We start from the raw sequence: 19,560 nt of genomic DNA, 5'->3' as shown, positions 1-19,560 counted from the left end.
TTGGTAAAGAAGCAGCAGTCTTTCATTTTAGCCAGGATAGGGAGATAGGGAGATATTTGATCATTTATGTGGCTTGGAAAGTGTTCATATTTTGTCTGTGTTCAGACATGATTTTGGAGTGGTCTTTTTGTCCTGATCTTTCATGGTCACGAGGCCTTGTCTGATGTTGGTGTGAAATTGTTTATGTTCACCCAGAGAGCACCAAGGCCTAGCTGTGAGTGCCCAGCCAACTCCTGGATGTCCGCCTTTCTCTTTCTCAGTTGCAACAAATAAAATGCACAACGTTTGCTAGATTGCTTCTGTTGAGGTACTTTACAAAAATGTATGTGTACTCTGATTTCTTTTTTGTTTTTGTAGAAATATAATTATGTGTATAGCAATATTCGTTGAAGGCTACCTATGAAATTATTAGCGATATTAGTAATATTAACATTAACAATGTCTGGTCAGGATTATGAGTGTTCTTTTGGGCCTTCTTTGGCATTTTCTGCCTTTATTTATTTATTTATTTTTAAGAAAACACGCATTACTAGGGCACCTGGGTGGCTCAGTTGGTTGAGCCTCTGCCTTCGGCTCAGGTCATGATCCCAGGGTCCTGGGTTGGAGCCCCACCTCGGGCTCCCTCCTTAGCAGGGAGTCTACTTGTGCTCACCTGTGCATGCACTTTCTCTAGCAAATAAGTGAATAAATCCTTTAAAAAATGCATTACTTTTATAATAAGAAAAAGCAATAATAAAAGAATGTATAATCTCAACTATTTTGGATCTCTGTTTTACTTAATATTGTAAATCATATGAAATTCCCTACATTGTTGAAGTCTAATCTTAACTCAAACATTCTTTAATGGTTATATAATATTCCATTCTTCTGATCTATTTAATTTTTTTTAACCATTCTCCTATTATTGGACCATTAGTTTGTATCCAGGTTTGGTTATCATTAATCATGTTGTAATGAAGCTGGAAATCTTTGGGCATGAACTCATGCTATGCTTTTTAGTTTTTTCCTAGCACTGATTCGCAGGGCTGGGATTACTGAGTCAGAGATCATGATTATTTTTTATGATTTAGATGCATACCGCCACTTAAGTTGCATTCGAGGAAATACACCTGTTTATGCCAGCAGTGTAGAGACTACCTGTTTCTCCACGTTTTCTTTGCCAATTTTAATATACAAAGAAAGATAGTCCATTGTTCTATTTTGTAAATTCTTTGAATTATTAGCAATTTCAAACGTTTTTATTTACTGGCCACTTATATATCTTCCTTTGTGATTTGTCTGACTGTATTCTTTGCTTGGGGCAGCTTTTAATATTACCGTAGAAGCCAGGACAATGAAGACTGTCCATTTGATATTTATTGTCAGTTTGAGCACAAATTATTGCTGCTTACTGAATAGCCTGCAGCCTTTTCTCCAATTTTGGCTAAATCTGGAATAATTATTCTTGTTCCCAGGGAGGCATTATATAGGAGTCATAATGAGACTGTAGAGTAGACACGGACGTGTGTAAAAAGAGGGCACGTAGAAGCTCCTACACAGATGTGGGTCTGCCCTCAAACCGTCAGCTCTGCCACTTGCATGGAGGCTGTCAAGGACAGACCAGTGTGCCCCGTGAAAGGCAAGTTCATTTGACTTGGTTTCTTCTGCACATGGTGTCCTGATCTTTTTTTCCCCTCTGCTTAACTTTAAATTGAGTCAAGTGCTTGTTCAAATACATAAACCTGTGTGTTCAGGTGACTTTCTCTGTTTCTCAAGACTTGGCAGTTTTTATATTTCTTTTTCGTAATCCCCACCAGGTGAAGATCTCCCTCCAGTCGTCTGTGATTGAGATTATACATATTTAAAATCAGAGATCATTGTGCATCGCACAGCCCATTAATTCAAGTTTAATTACCCAGTGGATGACTTTTGTGTTTAGGCTGCTGCTGAAGGGGTCCAACCTTAAACCCAGCCCCAGGAAATGTATCCTTTAACAGCTGCAAACTGAAGTACAGACCCAGGGTGTTTGGCATGAACCACCCCCAGCGCTGTTAAGTCTGTGGGACCCGTAATGGAAGATTTTTTTTTTTTAAGTGGTAAAATTATTTCAAAATACCTTGCTTACTTTTAAAATCATAGTTGCAGTTGTGTGTTTGCATATGCAGAAATTGCAGATGGCTGGTTAAATAGGAGCCTCCCTCACATCTGGCCACAGTTAGTTGCTAAACCCACATAGGTGGGCAGATGGATACAGAGATCTGTATCTATCTGTCATCGCTAGTTTTTTAATATAAAGGAAACTGCTCCTACGTGGCACCTCTAGTGTTAGCTTCTTTTGTTCTCGTTGAACCTGTAGCTTGGAATTCTTGGCCACTAAATTGACTGTTACCTTATGTCGGTAGGGTGTTTCTCAAATTTCAAAGCGTTGTTCTGTCTACATAGTTTTCACGGGATTGGTTAATTTCAAGGGCTTGTCCAAAACCTGTGTTGCATTGGCGTTGCGTTTACTCAAACATTGCTCGGAAGCAAGTGGTCTGTCAAGCAAGCTCTAGAAATCTTTCTGTGTGCAGAGACTTCCTGTGGTAGCAGTTTTTGGCCTGTATTTAACCTCTTTTAAACATGTTAAATTACCTCTCAGGAGAGGAGATGGAAGGATTATAACTTGTCCAGCAAATCACCACTGAATTTAAGCAATGCTGTATTCGGGAAATTCTCTTTCTCTTCCTACATGCTTTATGTTCTTTCTGGATGGTGTTTGGAAAAGCTGTGGGTTTTAAACTTTGGTACTGAGCCAAAGCAGGAAGCAAGACAGAGGCACCGGCCATCCCACTCTTCTTGGTCACTCCAGCCCCCATCCAGCTCCAGGACTATTGTCAGCAGCCAAACAATTTCCCAGCTCTTCTCTGTGCTCACTCATTTTTTCTCACTTGCTTTCTTGATTTGTAAAATTTCATTTCCAATCATGTCCAACTTTGGATGTTTAAGTCCTTCTGTGACAGGTCCTGCCCGTCATCATGCCCTTTATCTGTTTTTACTAAGGCAGTCTTAATCGGCATGTTCTAATGCTCTGGGTTTTCCTTTCATTTCTTTATTTCTCAGTTTTATTATCTCGAGCTCCAGCATCTTCTGGGATCTGGCATTTTGTCTTTATAGAGTCTGTTTTCTCCAAGCCCCTCGGTCCTTCCTGCAGTAAAGCAACTGCCACATAGGATTCGCCCGTGGGCTTTGCCCACCAGCCACTCTTCCCTACACCGTTGCTTGTCAGAGCAAGCGGTGCCACCGGTGTGTAGGAAGCCTGAAGGACTCAAGTGATTTATATACTTGAAAGATCACAAGATGATTAAAAAGGGGCCAATCATCCTCCCTTTCCTCCATCAGGGAAGAGTGGGCAATGGATAATGATGGGTGTTATGTTGCCAGAATCGGTGGCTTTATTACAGCCCAATAGGAATCCCGCCCCGTGTGTGGGAGACTCTGGGATGTGCATCCTTACCACTCTGTAGTGTAGCAAAGTACTAGATAGATTTATCAGCACAAAACATAGGAGAATAAAGTATATTGCTGAGGATGTGAGGGCTCCTATTGAAATATAAGTACCAAGAGTGCTGACTGCCAGAATGTGGATTTATGGGAAATAAAGCCCTAGAATACTTTCTCCAACAAAAAATAGACCTCTTGGAAACAGTTTTTCCTCTCTATGTACTTAGCTCCCATTGAGCTTAAATTGCTCTCAGTATTGTGATAATGACAATTCAATATTATGGGATGTGGAAGATGAACCAAATAAATTAACCAGCTGCTTTTAAAGGTAGTTCACTCAATGACTTACCCTCTAAAATGCTTTGTAGAACATTCATGCTCAGTAGGTCTCTAGGCAGTTTTATGACTAGAAGAAAGAAATGGATTTTATTAAATGTCAGTGAAATACAGGCAGATAGTCCTGCTGTAGTTAAATTAGACTGTTTGTAAGAAAAGAGGTTATCTTTTCTTAAATCACTGAAGCAGAACTTTCCTTGGCATTCCTGCCAGACGGTGTGTTGCTTGAAATTCCCATAGATTAGGATTGAAAAGCAGAGAGTGGATTGTCTGGTCCTTTTCCCTCCTGGGTGAAACCGTGGGTCCCACAAAATGCTGTAAATCAAATCCTGAGGTGCTGCGTAGTTGTATTCGAAGAGTTTCGAAGGGCAGTAATGGCAATGCCTCGTGACTACCAGCTGACATTTCAGGTTTTCTGCTGTGGATGGATTGGCAACTAGGACTTGTGAGTAAGGAAGAAAGTAGAGTGGAGAGGGAAGGCAGAAATACGTGCTTCAAGGACCAGGGAAGGTAACGTAGAGGAGAGAAGCAGGCCAAGGCTAGACCACCAGGAGAGGAGGCATGGTGGGGATGGGGAGCGCCTCGGCAGCACACATGCACTGTTCAGATCATCACCGTTCGGGCCAGATGAGAGGCCGGGTGGCATCCCGACGTGAAAGAACTGCAGTCAGCTAAACTGGATAGAGGAAGACTAACCTTAAAGGCACTTCCCAAATTTGTGATCAGCTGTGCACAAATAATCTCCTCTGCCACTGAGCAAAGGAAACGGGACCAACGTTTCAGGCGTAGGACGCGGAGCCAGTGTAAATGAGCCCTTTTTCGAGGGATGTCCTTGTTACATCGAGGACGTAGTAACTGTGGACCAGTCAGTCCACAAGGTTCTTTCCCTTAGATTTTTGAGATCGGGGCAAATGCCAGTGTGTCCAGAATAGCTTAGGGACATCACTAACTGAAGATGGGCTGAGTAACTGGAGGGCTTGGGGTGTGACGTAGCTCCCCTGCAGCAAACACACTGTGACTGGTAGGGCCAGGGAAAACTACTCAGTATCTCATGTTCCTTGTAGCCTGTGTGACTAGCAAAGTCGATGTGGTTTCTTTCCCTGATGCATTTGTGGTCTGTTGGGGAGATGAAAAGTAAATACATGAATCTCAGTGAATGAGATACAGAGTGGTTGGTAGTCGTTATCCCGTGGTAGAACCATCGTGACCCTAACATGTATACAGAACCAAGAAATGAGGAGGACTTACGAAAGAATTCTAGGTGAAGATCTTCCCTAATACATTTAAGGCCGTTTGTTTACATATCATTGCTTCTTTTTCATCCACAAAATATAAAGGGAAAATGATTGAAACTACTGCTGAGAAACATCAGAAAATAACATGAATCGTGTCTAAAACTGTAATGTAAATTAGTTAACATTTGTCTTCCTTTCCAGAAAGTAGTATATCAGCCTCCCCCCACCTTTTTTTGAGCACTCCTCAGTTGTACAGAATGACGTGTGCTGTCTGTACTGTAAAAATACTAAGAAGCTTCTTTGATCCTGTGTCAGAGCAGGGTACACAAGGTTTTTTGTAAGAGAACTGTGGAAAGTCAGACTCAACCCTGAGAACAGCTGAATTCAGAATTCTTCTCTCCCTCCCTATCTTCCTGCCCTCTGCTGGAAGTTTTCCTTGGAGCTGGAGCAGGAGACAAAGGAGGCCCAGTTCTTTGTACTGTAAGCCACAGCAGAACGGCTCAGCTGGAGGAAGTTTGGGTATTGATTGGAACTGCAACAAGACTTAACTAACAGTTTTCTAGAGTTAATGTAAAAGTAGGTACAGTTTAGGTGAATTAATTCTAATACATATTCAGTATGACTCAAACATTCCTTCTTTCTCTAGGTTTCATTGAACTATTGATACTGTTTTGTTTTGTTTCAACTGTTCCCTTAAATTATCTTGATTATCAAAATCGGAGAGTGGATTTTCAGCCCTCTATGTATTAACATAAAAATAATTCACGTGTTCCAAGCAGAATAATCATGAAATAGAAATAATATAAATCTTCTATCACCTATTTCTAGAATTAATTATGATTACATTGTAAGATATCTTTCAGATTGTTATATATGGATACACATATTTTATTTAAAGGTTGTCATATTCTGTTTTGTGATCTGCTTTTTTATTTAATGGCCCTGGACATCTTTTTACATTAAATAAATGTATGTGTATAAAATCATTTATAATTGGACTCCTACTCTTCTTTGGTGATCAGCTCTGCCATGCTTTAGTCGATCATTTCCCAACTGTTAGTCCATTTCTGGCTGTTATAAGTAACTTTACGTACTTCTTTACTCGTCTGATCACTTCTGAGCATAAATATCTAGGCACAGACTTCTGGGGCCATTTTTAAAGCTTCGACTCTCCAGCGCTAAAGGATTCTCCAGAAAGAGGGTGAGTTGAGGGCACCTGCTTCCCTGCGCGTGCGCTCACACACTCCGCCCCACCCTCACCCCTGTTCTTTCCTCCCTGTTTTGATCCAACTTTGATAGTTTTTTCTTTTCTTTTTACTTTGCCAATTCTAGGACAATTGCTATACTGTTTTGATTATTAATTTTACAAAACACCCATCCTTCCACCCACAAATCATCTAATTAAAAAAAAATTCCTGTTATTCTCAAATATCTTCAAATGAATTGATAACATTTTGGGGGTTCCGTAAATAATTCCTTTGGGGTTTTCTTTGTGCCTCATTAAAATCACAGATTAACTATTAAGACTTAAGCTCTTCAGTGAGAATTTTAAATCTTATTATCCAGGAACATAATGTATCTTCACATTTATGTAGCTCTGCTATCTCTCAGTAAAGTATTTTTGTTTTTCTCATGTAGCTAGTGCATGCGCGTCTGTTTTTGCTCAGTCCTGACTTTTAGAGCTATGGACTTTCCCTTATTACAACTTTGACTGCATCCCCTAAAGTTTAGATGTGCGGTATTTATATTCTTGTTTTCAAAGTGCTCTGGGCACAGTTTGATTTCCTGTCTTACTCGAGGGCATCGAGTATTTATTTTTGTTTCAACTTTGCTTTGTGTTTCTTATCCTTTGGTGTTAATTTGCTTAATTTTGTTGTCATCTGAGAAGAAGAAGAATTATTATTAAAGTTCTTGTCTGTTTGATGGAAAGTCTCACTCATGTGGAGTCAGGAGTGGGAGATTTCCCTTATTCCCTAGATAAGTCCCATTGTTCTCAAGTACTGAATTCTTCCATAGTGCTGGTGCTTTTTCTTATTCCTGTTTACTGGGAGAGGTCTATATTCAGTATTCACAGTTGTAGGTGCTGTGAATATGTCATAGATTTTGTGGAATGTGTCCAAATCCTTTATTCTGGACATGGTAGGAGAAGGAAGTTTTATGTTTTCCTTCCTGCCTGACTTGGAACACAATTGTGTGTTGGGGAAATGGCTTCCAAAGGGTGTCATTACTGGTGCAGCAGGGAAGTGATGTACGTGGTAAAAGCCTGCTTGCTGTAGTCACTGAGGAGTGTGAAGGTTGTGCAGGTGCTGCCCGCCTCTAGTAGGGCACAGCCTGCCACCAGTAGGCACCCACCCCATTGCTGTTATACCTTTTTCTCCTTCCAAGCTGTGGGGCCCCACGACAGTGGACGTGGCTACTCCGGTTACACTGCCAGTGCTGACCGCGGCCTGTGTGGCCCTGAGTGCGATTTTCTCCATGACTCCCTTAACCTCCACCCCCGTTCACTGAGCATGAGGTGTTGGGGCATGCTGGTATCTGCCCTACCACCTGCTTCCCAGATGGGATTTTTCTTGTAATGAGTTAAGTCGTAGCCTTCACTGAGGTCTTACTTCTGTCATATTTTATAGACATCTTCATTTAAAATTGGCATATTTAATTTTCCTAGCACAGGTGTGGAATGTTCCGCTTTCACGCGGTACCAGTCACCCCCTAGGTGGATCGGAGGGAGAGGAATCTGATGCCGTGTGACACCACACTTTTCTCCTTGTCACCCACCCAAACCATTCCTCCTAACAGGCGGTTATGGGCACTCCTGCAGCCCAGCCCACTTCTGAAAATCCCCTCCCTCTGATCCAAGCCACAGGTGGAAGATAGGCATTGTGATCTTATCAATTCCTCATGTTTAATGTGATTGTTTGTAGTTACCCGTCTTGAGTGGAAGGTGTAGCAGGAGCAATATTCTCAGGCTTTCTCCTCCCCCAGATTGCAGACTTACCCTGTCACAAAATAGTGAACACATTCAGCGACCTTCTTGGCCCTGTGTTTTGTGTCATGGCCAAGGGAGAGGCAGAGTCACAGACAGAAGACAGACCTAAGGGTCTTTAACTGGGAGCACGGAGGCATGGTGGTGGTGATTTCTTACTTAGAACCTGGACTGGGAAAGGACGAGGTGGGTGGGAAGATCTTCGAGAATAAGGAGGATATCCTGTATCTATCTAATGGGAAGACAGGATCCCATATGGTCAGTAAAAGCCCTCCATCCAGTCTCCACTGTGGACTGAGTGAGGCCACCTTTCTTTTGCAAAGATAATAGAGAACAAATGACAGACATTTATGTCATTTTAAAGTGACCATTCTCAGTGTATTTGTGAAGGTGGACACTAATTTTAGCGTTTTGGTGTATGTGTCTGTGCCCCTTTTGACTACAGGAGCCTAACTATTGAGAAAGATCTGTAAGAAATACATATAAAATGCGAATTTATTCTCTTTCTCCTGTTACCTGTTTTTCCCCCTTAGGGGTGGGAAGGGACACAAAATACACTAAGGTAAACTGAAATTTACGCTAAAGATAAGAATTTCAAAAATGCTGTGATGGAATCTATCATCAGCATTGCTTTTAAAAGGTAAATGTATATTTCAGGATTACATGTCTGAGGTTATATATTATAAATTATATATTATATATAAGTTATGTTGTATAAATGTCTTAAGGGACTTAAATTGGATAAATCAAAAAATATTGTATCCTTACTAATGCATGAATTACTAGAACTGCATCTTCACCAGTCTTAGAAGTTTTTAACCAGTATATTTGGTAATAAAACTTATCCAGCAGATTTTGTTTTTAAAGATTTTATTTTTAAGCAATCCCCACACCCAGAGTGGGGCTTGAACTACAACTCTGAGATCAGGTGTCACCTGCTCCACCCACTGAGCCCACCAGGTGCCCCCCCCCCCGCCCCCGCAGGAGATTTTTTTTTTTCTTTTTTTTTTTTTTTTTTTTTTTTTACTATTATAGGTTCTTCCCTTTAAAATAAAGACCCTGGCTAACTATGAACTTTTTAAAGAAGTTTAGTCCTAAAGCAAGTTTGTCTTCTTTTATGGCATGAATTACTGTTCAAACATCATTGTTGAATGATTTTTCTTGGGTGAAATGAAAACCAGGCTGCTTCTGACTATTGCACTTTAGCTGTGACTAGTATTTTACTTTCAAGGAAAAAATTACAAGGTTTTGATTTCCCAAGTTACAAAATAAATTAATTTCTGGGCAATCATTTGCAGAACTTCCTGTGACACAGATCTTTTGACGTCGGATCTGTGTTTTTCTCCATGGATTTTGGTTTTTTGGTGCCATCTTGTGGCTTGACTTTGTAGTAACTTCAACATTCCCTGGACAGGCCCAAAAAAAAAAAAAAAAAAAAAAAAAAGAAGAAGAAGTTAGAAATCTAGTATATTCTTATATATTAGTTTCTAAAATCTTTTGTATTTGTCCCTAGTTGCTGCTATTTGAACGATCTTGGATGAGCAGATGGAAGTCTTCTGTCCTGCACGAAGGGGAAGGGAACATACGGAGCGTGAAGTGGAGAGGCCATCTGATTGCTTGGGCCAATAATATGGTAAAAGCACATCTTCATCTTCCTGATCCTTCTTCAGAGCCAGAAAAGTGGCCACGTTTGAAGAGCTGTGACAAAGGGAGAGTTGCCACTGTGTGCGGTGGTCTTTTCTAAGACCTACAAGTGGCGACTGCTCTCATGCCTGGAAGGTTAAAGAGATTAGATTGCTTTTGGCTTTCATAATAGAGTAATTCCCAACATATTCTGGACTTTATTTTGGAGTAAGAAACCTGAGGCATGGAGAAGAGCCAAGAAAATGAAAAGGCATCTTAATAATTGAAGGGTTGCATTGGGAATGTGGTGTTGAAAATACCATTTGCCTATTAGCCAAGGGCAAGTATAGTTGCTATGGAACAAGTACAGGATATTGCTGATTTCATTTTACTCCCCGTATAATCACAGGTGAAAAAGAGGCCTGCCTTTTAAAAAGTAGATTGTAATTTTTGGTGGTGTACTCTATTTAAAGTTTCCTCAATGTGAGAGAGGCTGAATAGAAAGTTTAAAAATTTAGCTTTTGGGGCGCCTGGGTGGCACAGCGGTTGGGCGTCTGCCTTCGGCTCAGGGCATGATCCCGGCGTTGTGGGATCGAGCCCCACATCAGGCTCCTCCGCTATGAGCCTGCTTCTTCCTCTCCCACTCCCCCTGCTTGTGTTCCCTCTCTCGCTGGCTGTCTCTATCTCTGTCGAATAAATAAATAAAATCTTTAAAAAAAAATTTAGCTTTTGACATCTGGCATATCTTTTGGAATTTCAAGGTATAATTTAGTAAATTCGTTCTATTCAGTTTTAAATGGTAGAATTCTCCCAGAACCCACCTTGCCATTCAGGACTTTTCTTAAACTTCTCCCGGGTCACAGTTAAGGGTAAACAAACCTGTGGCCTCTTGGTTTATTTTTAGTTAGCTGCTTGCTTGATGTTTCCATTTCAGTGCTTTAAAATGTCAGGTGTAGTTTTCTTTACACATAGTGGTTTGTCAGATTCAAAGCTTTTCTAAAAAACTCCATTTTTACAGTGGAACAATACAATTAGAAATGTTACTTGCCTGTCATTTTGGAAATGCAGTGCTTGATATCAGTCCATTTCCCATTTGTGTTGTATTTGAGCCTCTGATGCCATCTGCTAATAAAATCTCTTTTGTCGCAAAAGAAGGGTAGAGGTTTTCTTTTGTTGTGGGTTCTCACAGGGTTTGTATGGAGTAGGAGCGTTTTCTTTTGCATGGCTCCCAGTGGCGCTCAGGAAACACTGTCAGGATTTTGTCATTGTGTGGCAGGGGCTGTTCATAAGTTTTCCTTTCCTTTCCTTCTCCTGAGTAGAGGATGCTTAATGCTCTTGTGTTTTCCAGGGTGTGAAGATTTTTGACGTCACCTCCAAGCAGAGAATCACCAACGTGCCCCGGGATGACATAAGTCTTCGCCCCGATATGTATCCATGCAGCCTCTGCTGGAAGGACAACGTGACGCTGATTATTGGCTGGGGGACTTCTGTCAAGGTGGTTTGCTTCTCTTGATCATTAGTTCATGTTGTTAAAGATCCACTGAGGAGGGTCCAAAGGAAGATGAGTTCTTGAGTGGCTTCTCGGAACCAAACTATTTTTCCCTGAATGTTAGTGTCATGTGATACTCATTTATGTTTAAATCCTTTCTTATGCAGAAATTTGGAGATACGGTCTTTCTTTTTCCTTGCCACTCGAGACAAATTGTGAATTCTTCCTTGTTCAGAGTGGTGCTGCCATTTGTGATCTTGACGTTCCCCGTGGCCCCGTTGGCCTTAGCTATTTGTGGAACGTGTGGTTGGTTTCGTTGCTTTGTCAGGTTTTCCATTCTTGATTGTTCTTTCCATTCCCCTTAGCTTCTTCGTTAGAGTTGATGATGGTGGAAAAAGAATATTAAAACTAAATCATCCCGCTTGCTTGGTCATAGTTGGATGGAGCAGAGGCCCAGACTTACTATTGATAAGATGAGGGGCTGTTGCGTGGCATGCAGCTATCTGCCCTTTGTGAGCCTGGATAAATGAAATTCAGCCATTCTACAAAGGAGGGCCCAGAGCTCATTCGCATTTATTTTTCGCGTACCAGTGTTTGTCTTGTATTAGGTATTTCAGAACCCAAAGTTGTAGTTGTTGGCTTCCCTTTAAAAATACATAGCTTAATCTAAACAAAATAAACAAAAAATTAGCTAAGAATAGTACGAGAAAGTATCCCAGCAACAGTCTAGTGGCAGAGCTCAGGCTTTAGAGTCGCACAGGCCTGGGATCAGTTCCAGCCTCTCCATGTACTTCCTGTGTGAGCCTAAGCCTGACTCCTCATCCACAAATGGGAGTACTGATTGTTCTCGAGTCCTGAGCTTTGGGCAGGATTAAATGAGGTAATGCGTACGGAGAGCTTAGCATAAAATCTGACATGTTCTAAGTGCTTCATAAACCTCAGTTGTCATTATTATGCCGTAAAAGTCTATAAAAGTCTTGAAAGAGACATGGTTATTTAAAATGTACTCTTCTCTGGAAAAGGAAAGCATAAAAATTGTTAATGTGGTGCTTCTTGTTAACCAAAACAAGCACTGTTAACTTGAGGTAAGGTCCTCCTGGCCCTTAGGTTGGTGTGATTCAGGTTCTCCTTTCTTTCTCAGTTGTTTTCATGTATCAAGCGAACATAGCCTGATTCATATTTAGGATAGCAGAAGGGAAGGTGTGCCTAATAATCTAGGATTAAAAAAAGCGAAAAGTGATTCTCTGATCTCCTTATCCCATATGTGTGGTTACTCATCCAGTAAACTTATGTTCTTGGTATTTTTTTTATTTCCTTAAGTGGACCAAGTGGCTTTTTGTTGCTGTTTAAAGTTGCGATGTTCTGTTCTTTTGGTCAAAGATGAGGAAAATTAAGCCATAGGGACACAGAAGTTTATTGAATGCTACCAGAAATGCCTTCTCTCTTAAGCTGAATAATGGCCCACAAAGATAGCAGGTCCCAATCCCACAACCCATAAATGTTTATATGGCACGAAATACGATTAATTAAGGATCTTGAGATGGGAAGATTGTCCTGCATTATCTGGGTGGGCCTTAAATGCAGTCCCAGTATTCTTAAAGAAGGAGCGCTGCCACGGGAAAGGGGAAGGCAGCACTAGCAGGGCGGCAGACATGAGCGCCGTGCACAGCCAAGGGAATGCTGGAAGCCACCAGAAGCTGGAGGAGGCATGTCGCAGATAGAGTCTCCTCTAGAGCCTCTGTGGGGGTGCGGTCCTGCCAGCACCTTGATTTGGGCACATTGAAACTGGTTTTAGGCTTCTAACTTTCAGAACTTGGAAAGGATAAATTTCTGGGTTTGGTTTTGTTTTTTGGTTTTTTGTTTTTGTTTAAGATTTTATTTATTTGACAGAGACAGCCAGTGAGAGAGGGAACACAAGCAGGGGGAGTGGGAGAGGAAGAAGCAGGCTCTCAGCAGAGGAGCCTGATGTGGGGCTCGATCCCAGAACACCGGGATCATGCCCTGAGCCGAAGGCAGATGCTTAACGACTGAGCCACCCAGGCGCCCCAAATTTCTGTTATTTTAAACCACCAAGTTTGTGGTAGTCTCTTAGAGCAGCCATGGGAAACCAGTATGCCTTCAGCGTGCCCAAATTATGATCCAACTCATATGTAATTTTTTACGTCAAATGTTTCTTTTTATTTACTGGGGATTCCTCTTATTCAGACTCAGTTAGTAGTATGTCGGGTACTTCTTCTCAGTTGAGAATCCGCATGCGTTCTGCTGAGGGAAGAGAAGACAGGACGTAATCTTTCCTCTCAGAGAGCAGTCTTACTGGGGAGGGACAGCCACACGGTGTAGTAAAGCGTGCAGTTAGAGCCTTTCATGCATTCATTCATTCGGCCAGCCACTACCTGCCAAGTTCCCACAATGTGCCAGGCGATGTTCTAGTCAGGGAAGATGGACAAGCAGGTGAATATACCATGCTGATGGTGGTAAATAGCAAGAGGAGTAGTTGAACAGGGAAATGGGGAAAGGGGCCGGGGTGGGTGCCATTTAATACAGAGCGATCCAGGGACGATATCTGTCCTAAGGAACATGCCCTTTGCAGAGATCTGGAGGGAGGAGGCCATGCAGCTGGAGCGGGGTGGGGGGCTGTCAGCAGAGGCAGCAGCCAGGGCAAAATCCTTGAGGCAGGCGTGTGATTGGCGTGTCTTTGTGGAACATAATGAAAGCCGTTATGCCCAGAGCGGATGGAGCAAGGTGTGGAAGAGAGGGATGGAAGTCCTGAGAGGGGGGAGGGCAGGAAGTGGGTGTGTTGTGTAGGGGCAGATTGTGTAGGGCCTCACAGGCTTTTGTGTGATCTTTGGCTTTTAATGTGTGAGGTGGAAAGCCAGCAGAGGGGTTTTGAGCAATGGACTTAGTTAAATGATCTAACTTGGATTTTGAAAGGATCACTCTGCTGTGCGGAGCCAAACAGCAAAGGGGCAGTGAAGACGGGAGACGGGGCAGGAGGCTAGTGCGGGAACCTCAGTAAAAATCCTGGTGTGTTGGATCAGCCTGGTGGAGCTGGTGGGGAATGACTGGGTTGTGGATGTATTTTGAGGGTAAACCCTGTTGTATATATTGATGGTTCGATGTGGGATGTAAGAAAAAGAAGTCAACGATGACTCTCTTAACCTGAGAAACTGGGAACCGATGCCGCCTTTTACTGACACGGGCAAGACTGCTGATGGAACACATTAGAGGGCAAGTCAGGAGATGTTTTTGTGTGTGTCCTCTTGAGATGCCCGTTAGACACGTAAGAGGAGAAGTGGAGGAGACGGATGGAAGCAGATGTGCGTTCGTGGGTGAGAACCTGCCTGTCAACGTAAAAGCTCTTGAGATCATCGATCTGCTCTTAGGCAGGACATGATCTTAGGGTGGTACTTCACTCTTCACCCACCTGCACCTGCTGCTACCCGTCTGAGGCGTGGGATAGAGCTCAGACCACAGAACTGAGTGGGGAGAGGAGAGCCCAGTCACCAGAACTGCCATGTGTCCCGGTCGTCAGAGAGCTTGTAGCAGGGTAGAGAAACAGCCCGGCCTCGGCCTGAGTTCCCTCTTCCCGAGGAGCCTTCCTCCCCTGCCAGTAGACACCCCTACTTTGTACTTCTGTACTTGCCCTTCACACTTGAGTAAAAGAACTTCTTTGCGTGTCTTCCCCACTCTTTCTAAGAAAAGAGCTGTCTGTTTCTTAAAACCCGTACCTCAGGACTGGTGCCCAGTAGTTGCTGAAAGCACTAGTTAATATTATTTATGGATTACTTTCTATTATTCTACTTCAAACCATTTGAGACACTACCCATGTATTTTTATCAGCACATTAAGACGGTTGTCCCTTGGGTACTGGGGGGCAAGCCCGATAGACAATTAGGTAGTTTCCCTAGCAAGTGTGGACGGAAGAATCAGAAGTCTAACAAAAGGAGATGGAAACTGGGGACATTGGAAATGGACAGGACATTGTCTGAGATGGACAGGAGACAAAAAGCCATAAAGGGAGTAAACTGCCAGTCCTTCTAAGCAAATGCTTCTACCCCCGTCCCCAGCATTGGGTTCGAGTCCTGTGTTAGAGCAGGGCCTGTCATGTAGTCCTTGCACTGCTTGACAGCAGTCTGGGCATGCGTACTAACCAAACCAAACCAGACCTCATGCAGGGTCACATCCCCATCGAACCCCAGTTTGGCTTCTAGGAATTTATCCTGTGGGAACAGAAGTCCAAACGTTTTATATCCAAGTATGTGAATCGTGCCTTCAGGTTGGACAGAGGCAAAAACTGAATGTCTGAAAGGGCGTTGTAAGAAGATTACAGTACACTTGTGCAGTGAAATACTATAGACATTAAAGAATTGTGTTGTGGAAGAATATTTAAATAATACATTAAATTACTTATGGTAATTGTTAGGTTAATAAAAGTAGCTTCCAAACAAAAAAGATTGTTAATGTGTTCACTTTGTACTGGGATAGTGGGTAATATTTGTTTTTTCTCTTTGGGTTTTTGTGTATTTTAGAATTTTCTATATTGTAGCTAAACTTAGGGTAGTAGTATTTATCGTGTTCTTTTATAGCTACCTAAAGAAAAAGGAAAAAAATCTGATCCCTGATAAAAGTTGTGTAGAATCAGTATTTAACTTCAGGTTGTCTTACCTCGATGGCAGAACTTATGTAAATTTTTGTTGTCTTATTAAAATATAGAATATATTCACTTCAGAAAATATAACAAAGAAAACCGAAATTAACCATAGTCTCAGCACCCTAAAATAACCATGGTTAACACGTGTGTTGTTTGGGGTGTGTTGTTTGGGGTGTGTGTGTGTGTGTGTGTGTGTGTGTGTTAAATGCACACACACATACATATCCAAACTGTATCCATATAATTTAAAAGAGAGATTGGCAAACTTTTCCTTTAGAGGGTAGTAAATATTTTAGACTCTGTGGACTACATAGTGTTTCTGCTGAATATTTTTCTTTTTCTGTCTTCCTTCTGGGCTAGCCTTTCAAAATGTAAAAAACTCTTCTTAGCTTACAGGTCATAAAGAGACCAGTCAAGGACAGGCTGTAGTTTGCCAACACTGATTTAAAATATATAATACACTGATTTTAAAACACTTTTTTTTTTTTAATTTTTAAACACTTGAGAGAAGAGCATGGTGCCACTTACGCAAAGTATTACTCAGCAACAGTGAGATAAATGACTAATATGTAGTCAGAAACACAAGCCCTAATGTGAATGTTGCCCCAATTAGCCATTGGGCTTTTTGGTTGTGTGTTTCTGCCGGAGCTTTATTTGATAGAAGTAGTCCCGAAGTAGAGTTGCAGAGAATGGGTCATTGGAAACATGTTAAAACGATATTATAGTTTCCCTTCTTTCTTTGTCCTTGAATAAGACTTTACTGAAGAATAATGTTGGAGAATATAAGTAATGGTTGCTATGTGTCATTGAAATTAATTTCTGTCATTTAAGTCATTGAGTAGATTGTGTGCACTCCATCTCAGTGCTACATGGCTAATTTAACAAAAGTATCATATATTGAATGAAATGTTATGATGAGTTTTCCATCAAATGAGTAAAATAACCTGTGCATTTATTTTCTAGATCTGCTCAGTGAAGGAGCGGCACGCCAGTGAAATGAGGGATTTGCCAAGTCGATATGTTGAGATAGGTAAGACTTCTACGAGTGTAAAACGTCAAAAGAAAATCCAGTTCAGTAAAGGGAAACCAAAAATCGTGTTTGTCTTCAGGGCTCATCACTTGGGACCTTAGTCAAGTAGGTCAAGAAGCTTTTAAGTTTTGAAACTTTGCTGTAGAGACCCTCTTTTCTAACTGTATTTCCAATTTATACACAGTATTTTTGTAGCTGGCTTTGAAGTTAAATAACCGTGGGTTTGGGTTCTGTTGTTTCCTCCTGGACTTTGGACAAATTGCTACATGCCTCTGCATTCTCGTCTATAAAATGTGAGGAAGAACACCTTTCCCACAGGTTGTGGTTGGGAATTCAGAGAGTTCGTGCATGCACAGCTCTTCGCATGGTACTGACGCCTGGTCCTGTCCACACATACCCTCTGACTACGAATTTCCATCATCACTGGTCTGGTCCGAACTGCCATAATCTTTTCTCTGGGTCACTGCAGCAACGTCCTGACCGGTTTGTCTCCTGCCACTGTGAATTACGGTGGTCTGGTCTCCCCACTTCAGTCAGCTTACAAATCAGATCATGTCACCACCCTTCAACCCATCCCCATTGTTTGTAGCACAGAGAGGAGACTCTTGACGTGAGTGCAGGGGTCTGTGCTGGCCCTCCCGGCCTCCACGGCGTTAACTCATACAAAGCTTCTCCTTGGTCTCTGCACTGCAGCCACACTGGCCACCTTCGCCCATCCATGCTGCTTCTTCGGGTCTCTCCAGAAGGCCCTTCTTGCCTCTTTGCACTTCATTGACCCTTAATCATTCCTCAGCTCAAGTATTGCTTGAGAAAGCCCACCGGGCGAGCCCCCTGGACCTTGCCAACGAGGTCAGACCCTCCCCTGTGAAGCATGGGTGTCACTCTCCTTTCTCACACCTGTTTCACTTGCCGTGACGGTGCAATTGTTCAGTGCCGGTCGGTCCCTTCCCCCACACTGTGAGCTCCCTGAGAGCTCACTCTAGGTCTGTTCTTGCCCAGCGTTCGTGTCTCCGGGATGTGGCCCGATGTGGGTACTAAATAATGCCGTGTATTGAATGGATCCGTGACTCAGGGAAACACCTATTCAGGAGAAGGATGCCGAATGATCTACCACTACTTTCTACAGCTTAGTTTTATAACTTAGTGTAGAAGTTACTCAGACAGAAAAGATGAAAGCAGAATGACTTTTGCCTATCGAACAGATATAGTAAAACCTATTTTGGGACTATTTAGAACCAAGCAGTAGGAGAAAACATTGCGTGACAAAGAAGTTTTGCCACATTATAAGTCAGCTGAAAAGCTCATTTACCTATTTGGTTGATGGGTGGGGAATATCACTTTGAGAGCTTCTTATAACAAGGTGAAGCTAAATCATTTGCACATGACTGTATTTCTAAAACCAGAAAGGTGTGTGTTACCACCCCCCCCCCCCCCACCGTGGCTTATGTGGTCAGAGCATTTCAAGCTGGGATGTTTTGTACTTGAAGACAGAAGTGGATGGTAGGGTTTTAATAACTTTTTGCCTTAGAAAGAGAAATAAGTGCATAGTTGGGATTGTTCGGTGTACAGACAGAACAGGCCTGTGCAGAATATGATGGTCCTGAGAACTGAGGAACAAGACACTAGAGAAAACTGGAAACTACCAGGTCACGATCACCTCTTCAGTGTCTCCGTCTTCTTCCCTGCCTCCCAGCAAAATCCTCTGAACACCTCAATGCACGGTGTCCTGAGAGAGAAATATTCCAATATCTTAAATACAGTTGAGTGGAAAAAAAATTAAAACCTCTGGGAAGTTTTAAGGATAGAAGACTTGCCAGGAAGGCATAAAAGGGTCGCAGCTGTCCTCTCCTTAGCTGATGTTGATTGCTCACGCATGAGGCGTGGGCCAGTCCCCTGTGTGCTTTACCCTCATGGCAGCCCCCATGACAGTGGGGACCCAGGGACATAATTATCTAGTCTCAGATCTTAACTATAGTGGCGTTAGAAATGGACAGAATCTAACTGCAGAACCACCACCAGCTTCTGGAGACACAAAGCAGTTCGCTGAATTCCTGTATGATCTTGATGAACTTGCTTCACCCTCCCGAGCCAGGCTTTCCCCACCTGTAAAATGGAGGGGATAGTATCTGCCTTTGCAGTTGGTTGTGAGAGTGAGACCTAAACAACGCCTTTATCACAGTGCTTGGCATACAGTAGGCGCTCACTGAATCATGGGGGTGATTATCACTGTGCAGACTTCCAGCCTAGCTCTGTGACTGCTAATAGCTGGCCCAGTGGTGGCCCCGGAGCCCTGGGATCACGTTATTAAAGTATAGTTCATCTGTCCTACAATTTACGTGAAATAGACCGTGTGTATGTGCTGGCAGTATCGCATTACTGACGTTTTACTACTATGGTTAGTGGTTAAGTACCATTTTTTCCCCTCTTGAGAGCAAATCTTTAAGAATATAAACCATTTCCACAGCGTGAGGCAAAGTGGTTTAGATAAGAGTCCTTGACGAGGATAGAGGAAAAGAGAAATATTAGGAGGTCTGGATTACAATTTGCTTTAGCCCTGAACAGTGTGAGCCACTGTTCTTTAGTAAATGAGGTGAAAATGGCATTGAGGTTAAAGAACTACCAGTGGCTGTACATTTCTTAGAAGCCAGATGTTTATAACTCTAACTTATAAATCAGAATCTCAAGAACAACACAAAAGCTTTCGTTCTCGATATTAGTTTATTCTTATAAATGAAAAATAATAACGATAATAAA

General features: G+C 42.2%; 1 protein-coding gene across 2 annotated transcripts in view; it reads left to right on the top strand.

Annotated features, from left to right (window-relative positions):
- The window catches only part of VPS41 (VPS41 subunit of HOPS complex), a 168,635-nt gene that overhangs the window by 87,112 nt on the left and 61,963 nt on the right, over positions 1-19,560 (top strand). For both annotated transcript variants that reach the window (XM_045793496.2, XM_087861201.1), the window contains exons 8-10: positions 9,527-9,646; positions 10,985-11,131; positions 16,740-16,806. In XM_045793496.2, the coding sequence (XP_045649452.1) occupies positions 9,527-9,646; positions 10,985-11,131; positions 16,740-16,806 (334 nt within the window). The remainder of the gene's footprint in view (positions 1-9,526; positions 9,647-10,984; positions 11,132-16,739; positions 16,807-19,560) is intronic.

The sequence above is a fragment of the Ursus americanus genome, chromosome 3, assembly GCF_024610735.1.
Source record: "Ursus americanus isolate L20-20 chromosome 3, mUrsAme1.1.p, whole genome shotgun sequence".
NCBI classification, from domain to species: domain Eukaryota; kingdom Metazoa; phylum Chordata; class Mammalia; order Carnivora; family Ursidae; genus Ursus; species Ursus americanus.
The sequence above is the reverse complement of the archived record's forward strand: the minus strand, read 5'-3'. Positions and strand labels throughout refer to the sequence as shown.